This window comes from Anguilla anguilla, chromosome 17 (genome assembly GCF_013347855.1).
Source record: "Anguilla anguilla isolate fAngAng1 chromosome 17, fAngAng1.pri, whole genome shotgun sequence".
Lineage (NCBI taxonomy): Eukaryota > Metazoa > Chordata > Actinopteri > Anguilliformes > Anguillidae > Anguilla > Anguilla anguilla.
In genome coordinates this window covers 1,964,942-1,981,168 of record NC_049217.1, presented here as the reverse complement: position 1 = coordinate 1,981,168, position 16,227 = coordinate 1,964,942, and the positions used below count along the sequence as shown (strand labels likewise).

At 44.3% G+C, this 16,227-nt stretch overlaps 1 protein-coding gene across 4 annotated transcripts in view; it reads right to left on the bottom strand.

The window, feature by feature from the left end:
* The window catches only part of LOC118216808 (disintegrin and metalloproteinase domain-containing protein 11-like), a 71,554-nt gene that overhangs the window by 34,031 nt on the left and 21,296 nt on the right, over positions 1-16,227 (bottom strand). For all 4 annotated transcript variants that reach the window (XR_004763075.1, XM_035398319.1, XM_035398320.1 and 1 more), the window contains exons 5-13: positions 8,477-8,559; positions 8,141-8,204; positions 6,684-6,744; positions 5,965-6,074; positions 4,224-4,298; positions 3,487-3,558; positions 2,427-2,593; positions 1,835-1,919; positions 185-275 (exon numbers count right to left, since the gene is read on the bottom strand). Coding sequence is in view for 3 of the 4 variants with exons in the window: in XM_035398319.1 (XP_035254210.1) it covers positions 185-275; positions 1,835-1,919; positions 2,427-2,593; positions 3,487-3,558; positions 4,224-4,298; positions 5,965-6,074; positions 6,684-6,744; positions 8,141-8,204; positions 8,477-8,559 (808 nt within the window). In the remaining variant the exon portion in view is untranslated. The remainder of the gene's footprint in view (positions 1-184; positions 276-1,834; positions 1,920-2,426; positions 2,594-3,486; positions 3,559-4,223; positions 4,299-5,964; positions 6,075-6,683; positions 6,745-8,140; positions 8,205-8,476; positions 8,560-16,227) is intronic.

Here is a 16,227-nt window from a genome sequence, read left to right as displayed (position 1 = left end):
TATCTGCTGAACAGGTCACAATAATCAAATAGTGTTTATTACAATTTAATGGTTATAATTGGGTTAAAACAACTTGAAAGAAATATTAAGAAGACAATCAATTGTCACTTCTGGGGAATATAACCACAGTTTGAATCCAGACTCCTGGACTGTGAACAGTGAGGGACGATGGCGCAGGACTAACCCGCAGACGTGCGATCTTTGTTCCACATCATGCCGACGTTCTGGCCCAGGCTCTGGCACAAGGTGACGGCCATAGCACCCACATTCCCATACTGTAACACACACACAAGGTAGCGCCCACATTCCCATACTGAAACACACACACAAGGTAGCACCCACATTCCCATACTGTAACACACACACAAGGCAGCACCCACATTCCCATACTGTAACACACACACAAGGTAGCGCCCACATTCCCATACTGAAACACACACACAAGGTAGCACCCACATTCCCATACTGAAACACACACACAAGGTAGCACCCACTTTCCCACACTGAAACACACACACAAGGTAGCACCCACATTCCCATACTGAAACACACACACAAGGTAGCGCCCACATTCCCATACTGAAACACACACACAAGGTAGCACCCACATTCCCATACTGTAACACACACACAAGGTAGCGCCCACATTCCCATACTGAAACACACACACAAGGTTGCACCCACATTCCCATACTGTAACACACACACAAGGTAGCGCCCACATTCCCATACTGAAACACACACAAGATGAGGACCATAGCACCCACATTTCCATACTGTAACACACACACAAGGTAGCACCCACATTCCCATACTGAAACACACACACAAGGTAGCACCCACATTCCCATACTGTAACACACACACAAGGTAGCACCCACATTCCCATACTGAAACACACACACAAGGTACCGCCCATATTCCCACACTGAAACACACACACAAGGTAGCACCCACATTCCCATACTGAAACACACACACAAGGTAGCACCCACATTCCCACACTGAAACAGACACACAAGGTAGCACCCACATTCCCATACTGAAACACACACACAAGCTGAGGACCACAGCACCCACATTCCCATACTGAAACACACACACAAGGTAGCACCCACATTCCCATACTGAAACACACACACAAGGTAGCGCCCACATTCCCACACTGAAACACACACACAAGGTAGCGCCCACATTTCCATACTGAAACACACACACAAGGTAGCACCCACATTCCCATACTGAAACACACACACAAGGTAGCGCCCACATTCCCATACTGAAACACACACACAAGGTAGCGCCCACATTCCCATACTGAAACACACACACAAGGTAGCGCCCACATTCCCATACTGAAACACACATACAAGGTAACACCCACATTCCCACACTGAAACACACACACAAGGTAGCACCCACATTCCCATACTGAAACACACACACAAGGTAGCACCCACATTCCCATACTGAAACACACACACAAGGTACCGTCCACATTCCCACACTGAAACACACACACAAGGTAGCGCCCACATTCCCATACTGAAACACACACACAAAGCTATAGAAGTCCCCAGGCACAGACCGGCAATTTTCTTCAGGAAAATGCTAATTATTTTGCCATGACCTTATAATTTTTCAAATCTATATCTAATCATATTTTTAATTAAGGCTTTAAAATGACCTTTTACACTGTTATTATTTATTTTCATTAATGATTAGGAAAAAGTCCAATTAAGAATCGTAAATGTAACCACAGCAATGCATTTGGTTGAACTCCACTTATTTACTGAAGGCGTGGTAGGCCACCAAACCTGGACCTGGCACCCACCTCATTAACGCCCCCTCCTCGGGTCAGGGAGCAGACCCCTCCCATGTAGGCTGTCCCACTGCGACTGCTCCGGAAGGTGCGCCCCCTGGAGGAGAGATGAGGTGCTGCAGCAGGAGAACACTGACGCACTGACATCTCCAATTCTGGAAAGCCAGTGTGTGAGCTGATCTTTGTTCCAACCAATAAGTGTTCTGAATATTTACTTGAGTTACAAATCTTACAACACAAAACATTTTTGCGTATTACACCAAGGTCATGCGCACCAAAAGTTAGCCCATTCTTAAATTCTGAAGAACTTGATTCACAATCCCAAATTTTGCGAATTACATTTTGTGCTTGTCTTGAGACATCTGTAGTGAATTATTATTTTTGTTGTGAGTGTAAAATGCATGTTTAATTTTTTAAATGATGATTTGCAGTTGTAGCTCATACCAAGAGTACCAGTTAATGGCATTAATGAGGATAGTTATGTAATTAAGAACAGAGTTGGCATGAAATTTCTCAGAACAAATTTGGGACAGGGCAGGGTGGGGCTGGGGCATGGCACAGCAGGGAGGGGCTGGGGTGGGGCGTAGGGCTGGGGGGTACCCACGATAAGAGGTGAACAGCGTCACTGTGCTCCTTGATGCTCTCCTTCCTGTACTTCATGAAGTCACGGAGGGTGAGCAGGGGGTCGTCACCCACGGAGACCATGTTTGCTGATGACCACGTTTCCATGGCAACCAGCACAATCCGGGTGTTCAGCTGTTCTTTATAGATCTAGAATCAGACAGCCCACAAGAATGCAAAGAAGGCAGTTAAATGAGTACGTTAAAATCACACATTTGTGTTAAATCTAAATAAATAAAGCTGGTATTTCAATATGGGTTACAGGTGGTGGCAAGGTGAGTGGGCAAATTTACTGTTCCTGTTAATTCACTCATTCAGTTAATTCTGATGCATTTCAGCTCAACATAGAAATATTTTAAACAATCAACTGGAATAGACTTTCAAGAGTTGGTGACCAATTGTGTTAGCGTGTTAATCAGTCCATTGTCTAGTTTTATTACAGCAGAGGTGGAAAGTCCAGGGGTCAGAAAGTAAAAGTCCTGCCATGTGTTTCCTCTACCTGTTAACTCAGCCCAGCTGACTTCACTATTTAGTTCCACCTCCTGGCTGAAGGATTGTGCTAAATAAATCCAAGTGACTGGAAGAAACTACTGTTTTCTTTCTGAACCTGGATTTTCCATCTCTGTATTCCAGTGAACTCCTGTCCTGAAAACATCCACAAATTAAGACTGACATTTGCTGGAACTGAAAATAGTGCAGATCACTGCTTGGGCCCCATTGCACCTATACAATAAAGCTAACCTGTGAGACCCAACTGAAACAGCCTTCAGAATGCCTCCATGCAATGACTTTATTCAGCTTTCTAGTTCTGCCTGAGGTCCTGAGCAGAACAGAAACATCCATTACAGAAATGTTCTCCAAAGCAGACACCTGGTTGTAAACATCCGTTACAGAAACGTTATCCAAAGCAGACACCGGGACATAAATATTTGATACAGGAACATTCTCCAAAACAGGCACCTGGTTGTAAACATGCGCTACAGAAACGTTCTCCAAAACAGACACCTGGACGTAAACATCTGTTACAGAAAGTGTGCACTGACCGCATCAGCCATGTTAACAACAGCCTTGGCGAAATTCCTGGTCTGGGACGTAGAGCTGCGCAGCTGCAAAAACTGCAAAGAGACGACAGCCAATGAGACGACCAGTGAAACTGACAGCCAATCTGACTGACAGCCAATGAGAAGTCAGTGAATGAAATACCACCAAAGAGACAGCAGCCAATGAGACAGACAGCCAATGAGACAGAGAGCCAATGAGACAGACAGCCTCTGAAAAACACCAGAAAAACACCAGAAATAAACATTTGGACCCCATAGCTACAGACTGTCTCATGTTAGCCTTAAGCGAAGAAACAGACATTAAACCAAAAAAAAGAGAGAAGTGCGAAACTGTTCCAACAGAGAACTGTTTTGGGTACACTCAGGTTTAAAAGGCAATGTTGATGGGTTGGTGTAACGCATGACTTAATGGAGCTAAGTAATCATCTTCACCCATGTCACTGTATTTCCTGCTGACAGGAGGCCCTTTGCAGAGAATGTTTTCCATTTCCATCAACTGATCCTGAGTTGACTGACTTCCGTGTGATAATGTACAGCCACTGACTGCAGACACTGGTAAACTCACAAGCTGCAGTTTAGGGCATACTGGCAGAACACAGTGACCCAGCACCCTAAAGAAGTAAACTTACACTGGTGTGTACATTTTCTGTTCACTCCCTGCAGTTCACATTGCCCTAAAATGGGCTCCAGTAAACACTATCTATTCGACAATCACTCACCAGTTCATGGTCATTCACCACCATCAGCTCAATGTACTTAGTCTCACTCTGGACTGTGTTCTGGCTCCAGCGGACCTGCAGGGGGCGACAGAGAGAGGGCTTTAAGTTCATATTGTACCTACATCGCAACTGTTTCTCGATAACAATTAATAATACAGGTAATCTGTCAATTTCAAATAAAAAATGTATTGGAGAACAGTATAAATTTTTTAGTTTGTTACATGATTCTTGCTGAAAAAAGCCACTTGAATTTCAGCGCAACATATTTTCATTATTTAGAAAAATAGTACTACTAAAAATAGAGCTTTGTGTTCTGATATCCCAAGTGGTGCTATACTTGAACAAAGGATAGGAATGCGTGCACATTTTAGAATTCACACTTTGTTGTTTTGTGTTCATTTATTGTATAAGTCATCTTTCCTGGCAATTCTACATGTAATTTTCATCTTTGTTCTTGCTCAAATAGTTTTTTTTATAATGTTGTACAAGAGAAACAAAGCATGATCATGCCAGGAATTAAATCTGTGTAAAACTAAGTTTAGTTTTTGCCAGTCTTAAATCTAGAAGCAAAAGGGGTATTAGTTAACACTGTATGGGATGTGTGCATGAAGGCTTAGTTTTAAATTGCACATCACCATGATGGGCTGTGCATTGAATGCAAATATCAGAACAGAGTGGTGTGCTCCAGTCCCACACCAAAGCCAAGGGGTTAAATACACTGAAACTCCTTAACTTCACAGCACAGAGTGCTTTATTCAGCTCATACCGTGGCTACTTGCAAGAGAAACGTGGAAACATGGTCATCAGAAAACATGGCAGGGGGTGGAAACCCTGCCCGCGTGTGGGACTCTTATGGCTCACCACCCTCCAGACCATCCAACAGACCACCCTACAGACCGCCCTACAGACCAACCATCAGACCACCCTCTAGACCAACCCACAGACCACCCTACAGACCAACCCACAGAACACCCTCCAGACCACCCCACAGACCACCCTACAGAACACCCTACAGACCAACCCACAGACCACCCTACAGACCTCCCTACAGACCAACCCACAGACCACCCTCTAGACCAACCCACAGACCACCCTACAGACCAACCCACAGAACACCCTCCAGACCACTCCACAGACCACCATACAGAACACCCTAGAGACCACCCCACTGACCACCCTACAGACCAACCCACAGACCACCCTCCAGACCACCCCACAGACCACCCTCCAGACAACCCCACAGACCACAGCACAGACCACCTCCAGACCACAGCACAAACCACCCCACAGACCACTTTCCAGACCACCCTACAGACCATCCCATAGACCACCCTAAAGACCACACCACAGACCACCCTACAGAACACCCTCCAGACCACCCAACAGACCCAATATATTTTATTAGGAAGTAAACAACATGATTATTAGTACAGACATATGCCAGAGATGGGCAGCATCTCTAATACATGTATTTGAAATTATGCATTTGCATGCATGTATTTCACATGCAACACAGGCTGTCTGTTCCTTCTGTGTCACTTGCAAAGCAATCTAAATCCGCTGCATGTAGACTGTCATTCACAGACACCTTCATTTGGGATGCATTGTGTATTTTGAAACAGTATGGATATGTTGCAGTGTGTTTTGCCCATCCCTGGTAAGGCATGCTGTATTACACTTGAAGGACATGCAGTAAGGCGCAGGGCACTGGCTCATTCTGACTGGAGGAGACAGACCCCACCTGTCTCCTGGATCGTCTCAGCCCCTCTGTGGCCGCAGTAGAGTTGTCCTGGAAGACCTGGCCACCCCTGTGACTGTGACTGCCAGGGTCATTGCTGTCCTGTGTGCAGGCTGAGGGAGGGACAGAGAGCTGCATATCAAAATGCATGCGCATCTCTCATCAGGGAAAAAAGCACTGAGAGAGAAGAGGGAGAGAAGAGTGAGGAAAGCGGGGGGGGGGGGGCAGGAGAATCCTGGGAAGGGAGGGGGGGCAGGAGAAGGCTGGGGAGGGAGGGGGGGCAGGAGAATCCTGGGGAGGGAGGGGGGGCAGGAGAAGGCTGGGGAGGGAGGGGGGGCAGGAGAAGGCTGGGAAGGGAGGGGGGGCAGGAGAAGGCTGGGGAGGGAGAGGGGGCAGGAGAAGGCTGGAGAGGGAGGGGGGCAGGAGAATCCTGGGGAGGGAGGGGGGGGCAGGAGAAGGCTGGGGAGGGAGGGGGGGGCAGGAGAAGGCTGGGGAGGGAGGGGGGCGCAGGAGAAGGCTGGGGAGGGAGGGGGGGCAGGAGAATCCTGGGAAGGGAGGGGGGGCAGGAGAAGGCTGAGGAGGGAGGGGGGGCAGGAGAAGGCTGGGGAGGGAGGGGGGGCAGGAGAAGGCTGGGGAGGGAGGGGGGGCAGGAGAAGGCTGGGGAGGGAGGGGGGGCAGGAGAAGGCTAGGGAGGAGGGGGGGTGGGTAGCGGAGGTCCCCACCTGGACACGTCGGGCTCAGGGGCAGGCTGGGCATCTTGTGTACCACATGGGCATGCTGAGCCTGCGGGAGAGAGCACAAACCCTCCAACCAAGAACCGAAAACCACACGCAGCACAGAACACAGACCTCCACTCCTGCACTAAGCAAACCCCTCCCTTTCCACAGTCAAAAATATTGACAGTGTAGTATATTTCAAGCAGCAGAAAGATAACTTTGTTGGCCAAGCGGCAGAGGTCAAACAATCCCCTTTTTTATCTGGAAGCTCAGCACCATGACTACTCTCCAAATTCCCCACTTTTAATGCATTTATTGTAAAAAAATTAATCTCTATCACGAGTCACAGAGATTTAAACTTGTATTTTAATTGTTATCCTCCAGGGGTCACTGTAGGCTCTCAAACAACGCAGTCAAGAGACTAATAATACAACTGAGTGGCTAATTGTGATGTTTAATCAACAATTAGTTGACCAAATATGGGGAGAGTGAAAGGAAGGATGGTGAAAAGTTTTATTTGCATCATAACATGTTTTTGATTCCTGTCTTCTGCAAACACTTGGCTAATGGAATTTCAACTTTAATCAAAGCCATTACAAAAGCAATGAGAAACAGTAACTACAGCAACCACATGATAAGCATGGAACAACTATATATATGACACAGTCACATGCATTAAGATGAGTCACATTGTTTTCTAGAACAATCTTGATTGCACGCATATATAATTGTAGGGGGGACTTGCACATTATGGGACCTTCACTCCTTAATTTTCTGGGGAGTACAGCTTATGACTTAGACAGACAGGAGGGGGCCCCAGTTCCCTGCACTTCAGCACAGCCCCCCATTCACTCTGCACATGCTCAGTAGGCACTGTACAGTTTAGAGGCTTTGTTAAAAGCGTTTGGAACTGGAGACAGTGCAGGGGGGCAGGTTTTCTGTGACTGATGATTACTGATAACTAGGCCTGAATACTCCAAACCAACGTTCCAGGGACACTGACACACCTACCATCCCACAGTGGGGATATGAGGGACCCATACACACACATGCGCACACACACACACATACACACACACACATATGCACACATACACAAACACACACACGTGCACACACATAAACACACACATGCACACTAAAACACACACACACGCATGTACACGCACACACATATATACACAGACATGTACACGCACACATGCACACACACACGCACATGCATGCACACGCACACACATACAAAGACATGTACACACACACATGCACGTACACACACACACGCATGCACACGCACACATACAGACATGTACACATACACACATGTACAAATACACAAACACACACACACACGCACTCATATGCACACACACACACACATACACATGCACACTCTCACATACACACACACCCGCATGCACACACACACACACACACACATACACATGCACACCCAGACTCACCTGATCACTGCTATCCAGGGCTGGCTCAATTCCGTAGGAAAACTGTCCATCTGAGAACATGCCACTGCAGCAGGAGAGAGAGAGAGACCGGGGGGGGCAGGGAGAGAGAGAGGGGGAGGGAAAGGGGGGGAATGGACAGAGAGGTGGAGGGAGAGGGGGATCAGAACGAGAAAGAGAGACGGAGAAGAGATGTGTAGAATAGTGAAAAAGGAAGAGAGTTTCAAGAGTTCCAACTACAAAGTTGCCCACTGAATGGACTACACACGTGTAGTGCATCAAGACTCTGGCCCAGAGCGCCGCCCAGGTGGAGGTGTAGTGTAAGAACAGTCCGCTTACCTCAGGCCATGGCAGGTCGAGAGAACCGCCCAGGACCCCGGCACACCGCGTACCCTCCCGTGGTAATAACAGTGTTCCCCTCCCTGCAAAAAAACACAGACAGCATGGCCTGCACCTGAGCACAGTACTGCCTTACTGAGCACCAAAACACAGCGCTCACTCTCAAACAGACACCACAGCCTGAAACTGAGCACTACGCTGCTTTACTGAACACCAAAATACAGCGCTTACTCTCAAACAGACATTACATGACATTACAGGCATTTAGCAGACGCTCTTATCCAGAGCGACTTACATAGCATTTTACATTGTATCCATTTATACAGCTGGATATATACTGAAGCAATTTCGGTTAAGTACCTTGCTCAAGGGTACAACGGCAGTGTCCTACCCGGGAATCAAACCTGCGACCTTTCGGTTACAAGCCCAGTTCCTTACCCACTGTGCTACACTCTCAGCCTGAAACTGAGCACAGTACTGCCTTACTGAGCACCAAAACACAGCACTCTCTCTCAAACAGACACCACAGCCTGAAACTGAGCACTACTCTGCTTTACTGAACACCAAAACACAGCACTCTCTCTCAAACAGACACCACAGCCTGAAACTGAGCACCCTGCTGCTTTACTGAACACCAAAACACAGTGCTTACTCTCAAACAGACACCACAGCCTGAAACTGAGCACAGTACTGCCTTACTGAACACCAAAACACAGCACTCTCTCTCAAACAGACACCACAGGCTGAAACTGAGCACCACACTACTTTACTGAACACCAAAACACAGCACTCACTCTCAAACAGACACCACAGCCTGAAACTGAGCACCATGCCACTTAACTGAACACTAAAACACAGCGCTCACTCTCAAACAGACACCAAGGCCTGAAACTGAGCACCATGCTGCTTTACTGAACACCAAAACACAGCGCTCACTCTCAAACAGACACCACAGCCTGAAACTGAGCACAGTACTGCCTTACTGAGCACCAAAACACAGCGCTCACTCTCAAACAGACACCACAGCCTGAAACTGAGCACAGTACTGCTTTACTGAACACCAAAACACAGCACTCTCTCTCAAACAGACACCACAGGCTGAAACTGAGCACCACACTACTTTACTGAACACCAAAACACAGCACTCACTCTCAAACAGACACCACAGCCTGAAACTGAGCACCATGCCACTTAACTGAACACTAAAACACAGCGCTCACTCTCAAACAGACATCAAGGCCTGAAACTGAGCACCATGCTGCTTTACTGAACACCAAAATACAGCACACTGTCAAATAGACACCACAGCCTGAAACGTAGCACTGTACTGCTTTACTAAACACCAAAACACAGCGCTCACTCTCAAACAGACACCAAGGCCTGACACTGAGCACCATGTTGCTTTACAGAACACCAAAACACAGCGCTCACTCTCAAACAGACACCACAGCCTGAAACTGAGCACCATCCTACTTTACTGAACACCAAAACACGACACACTCTTCTGGACAGGATAATTAACCACATACAATCAAGCCGCAAAACCTTAGTCACAACTGAGTCCGTAGTCACACACAGAGCCCTCCCTCAAGAAACTTAATTACAACACAGGCCTTAATTACACACACACAGTCCTGTCTCACAACAACCTTAATCACAACACAGTCCTCAACCCCCTTTACTCTCTTAAACACTTAACATGTAACGCACTGTGCAACACATACTCCTGTCTCTGAGCACAAACACACAGACTGTTTCCATCATTGGGGGTGAGGTCTGCAGATCAAATCTGGCCTCCACTTCAGGAGCCTTCAGCACAAACAAACTCTGGAGCAAGTCTGGAGCAGAAACAGAAAGATTTTAATAAAATGTGCAGCGCACTTCTTCAGTATCACTTATCCCATTCAGGAGAATTACTGTGGAAATGTAGAGCACTTATCTGCACAGAAAGAGTCAGAGACACACGTGCACACACACACATACACACACTCACGCACACACACACCTACACACACACGCACACACACATACATTCGCACACACACACACACACATGCACACACACACATACACATACACATGCACACACACACATACACACCCACACACACGCACACAAACACACATTCATACGCATGCTTGTACACATACACACTCATGCACACACATACACATACACAAGCACACACTGCTTAAAATGCTATTTGGTGTTGAAGGTGCAGCACTGCAATCTTTCAGCAGTTCCCCTGCAGACGTGCTCTATGGAGGGTGGGGGGTGGTGAGGTGGTGGTGGGATCGGGGGGTTGGGGCGGGGGTCAGGGTAAAACTATACCCCTTAGAGATAAGGATAATGTTGCATGTGTGCGTGTCAGTGAGTAGTCTGTCTGCCTGGATACGTTTGTGTGGGCTCCCTAGAGACTGCAGATGTTACATAATGTCTCTGCATTCCGAGCTCAGATCAACTCTCTCTACGACAAAAAGTGTTCAGGGACTGTCTACAAAGACACAACCCAGCTAGGTCAATCAAGAGAGTGTCTACAAATGCACATTTTTGTTACTTCACTGAGAAGCACAAGAAAGGAATTAAACTATTATATTGATAAATAAACAGAGCTGAAGCATCTTTTTTCCTTTTAAAACTGATCAATTTCATAAGAGATGCCCTAACTAGAGCCCTAAATCCTAAATCCTCCATGTCCAATATATTTATGCATATTTTCTACAAGCCGTGTCTCTCCTAAATAATTTCCAGCATAAAATATTAGAAGAAGTTAGTAAAGATGTTTGTCATTTGTGCATCTTATGGAGACGAAACTGCTGCACACACTTCCCTCGGCCCTCCAGCACTGTGTAGCACTGTGTATAACTGCACTGTGTACAACAAGTTAGCACAGTGTAGCACAGTGTAGCACTGTGTAGCACTGTGTAAAACAGTGTCAGCACTGTGTACAACAGCACTGTGTATAACAGAGTCAGCACTGTGTAGCACTGTGTATAACAGCACTGTACAACAGAGTCAGCACTATGTACAACAGCACTGTGTAAAACAGTGTCAGCACTGTGTATAACAGAGTCAGCACTGTGTAGCACTGTGTATAACAGCACTGTACAACAGAGTCAGCACTGTGTACAACAGCACTGTGTAAAACAGTGTCAGCACTGTACAACAGAGTCAGCACTGTATAGCACTGTGTACAACAGCACTGTGTAAAACAGAGTAAGTACTGTGTATAACAGAGTGAGCACTGTGTACAACAGAGTGAGCACTGTGTAAAACAGAGTCAGCACTGTGTATAACAGAGTCAGCACTGTGTATAACAGAGTCAACACTGTGTATAACAGAGTCAGCACTGAGTATAGCAGAGGTTGCAGAGGGGAACTGCGTCACCATGACAACCAAAACCACATCTGCATGCCTCAGGTGAGATATGTCTGAAGGTGCACCTGCCCATGGTCACATGCTGTCATCCTCCTTAAGCAACTTGAGCATTCCAGCCTGGGGTGTCGAGATGCCCTGCCCTGCCCCCCCTCCCTACCTCTCTCCCTCTCAAATTCAAATTCAAATTCAAATTCAAAATGCTTTATTGGCATGAAATACATTTGTACTTACTGCCAAAGCGTACACACAGAAACAGGAATAGGAATACAAACAACATGATATACAAACAACATTGTGATAACGACAACAATGCAATTAACAGTGTGGTAATGGCCACAGCGGGTAGGCTATACTAATAATAATAATAACAATAACAATAATAATAATAATAATAATAATAATAATAATGTAGAAAAAAGAAAATGGAAAAAAGACAGATAGAAATTAATTAATAATTAAAATAAATATATTTGTGGTGGTCAACCAGTGTCCCTCAGATTATGGCAGGCCGAGATGTACTTTGCTACTAGTGGAGCAGTTGGCCTTTCTCCTAGCAGGATTTGCATTTTTTTCTCATTTGTTTGGGAAAGGAAGTCCTTTATAATTAGAGAAAATTTGTTGAAGTAATGTGTCCTAATTTCTGAATATTTTTCACAATGTAGGAGAAAGTGCATCTCTGTTTCCACCTCTCCTGCCTTACAGTGACCACATATACGTTGTTCTTTTGGTAACCATGTATTCCGGTGTCTGCCTTTTTCAATTGCAAGTATGTGGTCACTGAGCCTGTACTTGGTCAGGATCTGCCTCTGCTTTGTATCTCTGACAGAGAAGAGATACTCAGCCAATTTGTAGTCTCTTTTTAGGGTCCGATAGCAATCTAGTTTGTTTTGTGTTTTGGCTACATTATCCCAACATTCCAGATAAGAGATTTTGGTCTGTTTCATTACTTGGTTTACTTTGATTTGTTGGTAAGCAGTGCTGGTATGAAGCTGGTCTGTGATTGTGTTAGTTGGGTTAATGGGTTAGTCAGCTTCATTACCAGCTGACTGAGGGGACTCTTTTCATGACTGAGCTCTTGGGCTTTCATTGCCTTAAATTGCAATGTGTCTTGAGGACTTGAATTGAGGGGCATCCAGAATTTTAATGCTCTTTTTTGGATGTGAATCATTAATGGATAATGGCCTAATTCTGCCCTGCATGTATTATTTGGTGTTTTCCTTTGTACTTGTAGGATGTTTCTACAAAATTCTACATGCAGGTTCTCTATTGGATGCTTGTCCCATTTGGAATAGTTCTGCTGGCTGAGTGGACCCCATACCTCACTTCCATACAGTGCAATGGGCTGAATAACACTATCAAAGATTTTAAACCAGATTTTAATTGGTATAACAATTTTTTGAAGTTTTCTTTTTATAGCATAGAGTGCTCTTCGAGCTTTTTCTTTTAAAGCATTCACTGCCATGTTAAAGCTCCCTGATGATGTAATTGTCAGACCAAGGTAGGTATAATTTAGAGTGTGATCTAGGGTGGTGTTGCCTAGAAAAAACTGGAACCTATTTTCCTGACATCTGGCTTTTTTCTGGAAGACAATTATTTTTGTCTTTTTTAAGTTTACTGTCAGTGCCCAGTTCTGACAGAAATCCTCCACCAGAGCTAAGTTCTGCTGTAACCCTTCTTCAGTGGGAGAGAGCAGAACCAGGTCATCTGCGTAGAGTAAGAATTTTACTTCCATGTCATGTAGGAGGAGGCCCAGGGCTGTAGACTTTTCCAACTGCACCGCTAACTCATTGATGTAAATATTGAACAGTGTTGGACTCAGGCTACAGCCCTGCCTCACTCCCTGTTTTGGTGTGAAGAACGCTGTTCTTTGGTCGCCAATTTTCACTCCACATTTATTTTCTGAGTACATTGATTTAATTATATCATAAACTTTACCCCCTACACCACTTTGGAGAATTTTGTAGTATAATCTGTCATGCCAAATCGAGTCAAATGCTTTCTTGAAATTAATGAAGCATGCAAAGATTTTTCCATTTTTTGTTCTGTGGACGTGTTTATTTATTAGGGTGTGTAGGGTGTAAATATGATCGGTGGTACGATGATTTGGGAGAAATTCAATTTGACTTTTACTCAGGACATTGTGTTCATTAAGGAAGGTTACAATTCTTGAATTAATGATACTACAAAATACCTTCCCCAGATTAATGCTTACACAAATGCCTCTGTAATTATTGTGGTCTAATTTGTCTCCACTTCTATAAATTGGGGATATAAGCCCCCAGTTCCAAATGTCAGGAAAGCATCCTGAACTCAGTACTTGGTTGAACAATTTAAGCAGAGCTTCATGCATTTCTGGGGTGCTATTTTTGAGCATTTCATTTCTAATTCCATCAAGACCACATGATTTTGGGACGGAGTGTAGCACAGTGGGTAAGGAACTGGACTTGTAACCGAAAGGGCGCAGGTTCTGATTCCCGGGTAGGACACTGCCGTTGTACCCTTGAGCAAGGTACTTAACCAAAAATGCTTCAGTATATATCCAGCTGTATAAATGGACACAATGTAAAAATGCTATGTAAAAAAAAAAAAAAAAAGTTGTGTAAGTCGCTCTGGATAAGAGCGTCTGCTAAATGCCTGTAATGTAATGTAATTTTCTTGATTTTAGAAACTGGAGCTTTTCGATCAGTTCTTTGTGGGAAATTGGTTTATCCAGTGGATTTTGATTATCCTTGATGGTTGATTCCAATTTGTTTAGGTGTTCATTAATCATAGTATGGTGTGTTTTTTGACTGATTTCACAGTATAGATTTTCAAAATATTGTTTCCAAATGGCTCCATCACTAATGGCTAATTTGTGTTGTTTTGCTGTGCTTAAATTGTTCCACAAATCCCAAAACTGGTTTTGATTAACTGATTCTTCAATATCCTTCAGAGTTTTATTTATGTATTTTTGTTTTTTCTGTTTTAGGGTGTTTTTATATTCTTTAAGAGTTTGACAATAGCTGAGGCGTAAATCAGAGTTGTATGGTTGGTTATGTTTTTGGTTTGATAATTTTCTTAGGTTTTTTCGAATATTTTTGCATTCAATATCAAACCAATTTTAATTTTTGTTCAGCTTCCTTTTATTATGAACTTTTAGTTTAGCTTTATTTGCTGTTTTCTGGAAAATACAATTGATATTAGTAACAGCCAGATTTAAGCCTTCTCTGTTATTTTGGTAAGGAGTATTGATGAACGTGTTAACAGAGTTAGTTAATTCAGCTGATCTCATTGTTTTTGTGAATTCATCTGTGCTTGTTTCAGCCCTAATCATACAGATTACAGGGCTGTGGGTATGAGTTTCTGGATTGTCCAAATCTTTTCAGAAACACACTGATTTGATTATGGTCTGAAAGGGGGGTTTGTTGCCTGACAGTGAATGCACTAAAGGAGGAAGGGTCCATGTCAGTGACAGCATAGTCCACAACACTAGTCCCAAGAGCTGAACAGTATGTGAACCTTCCTAAAGAGTCCCCTTTGATCCTGCCATTAAGGATGTACAGGCCAAAGGCTTGACAGAGATGCACTAAATCCCTACCATTCTTATTTATTATATTGTCTGGGTTATTTCTTTTTGTAGTGGTTGGTATAATGTACGAAGGGGTGTTTCCAAGCACATGATTGTTTCCTTGGGGATCGATACAGTCGGGTTCTGTTCCTGTTCTGGTGTTAAGGTCGCCACACAGTAGCACATTTCCCTGGGCCTGGAAATGGCATATTTCTGTATGCAGAGCGTTGAAGAATTCCTCATTATAATAGGGGGATTCATGTGGGGCAGCGTAAGCTGCACACAGGAATATATCTTTTTCCCAATCTGCAATTTCTTTGTTCAATTTTAACCATAAGTGGGATTGTTCTTTTTTGGTTACTGTGATGTATTTAGCCAGTTCCTCTTTGTACCACACCAGTATCCCTCCAGAGTCTCTGCCATGTTGCACTGTTTTTAATTTTATAGAGGGCACTATAATTTCGCCATAATCTGAGGGGCAGTGGGTGATGGTATCTTCTCGGCACCAAGTTTCAACAAAAATTAAAATGTCAGCATTAGAAATGTTTTTGAGGAATTCAGGGTCTGTGCTCTTCAGCCCAAACACAGAAGACCACAGACCCTGTATGTTCCAACAGCTTATACAGAATTAACTCATTTTAATCATTCACAGCATTTCAAGTGAAACAAAATACATAGCTGATAATAAATGTCATTTATGTCATTTTTTTACTTAGTATTTGTATAGTACACAGTATAACTGATTTATACTGTATACTCACATATTAGATTATATATATTCACAGCACATATATATTCACAGATATTAATTCATATTAGTTTAGC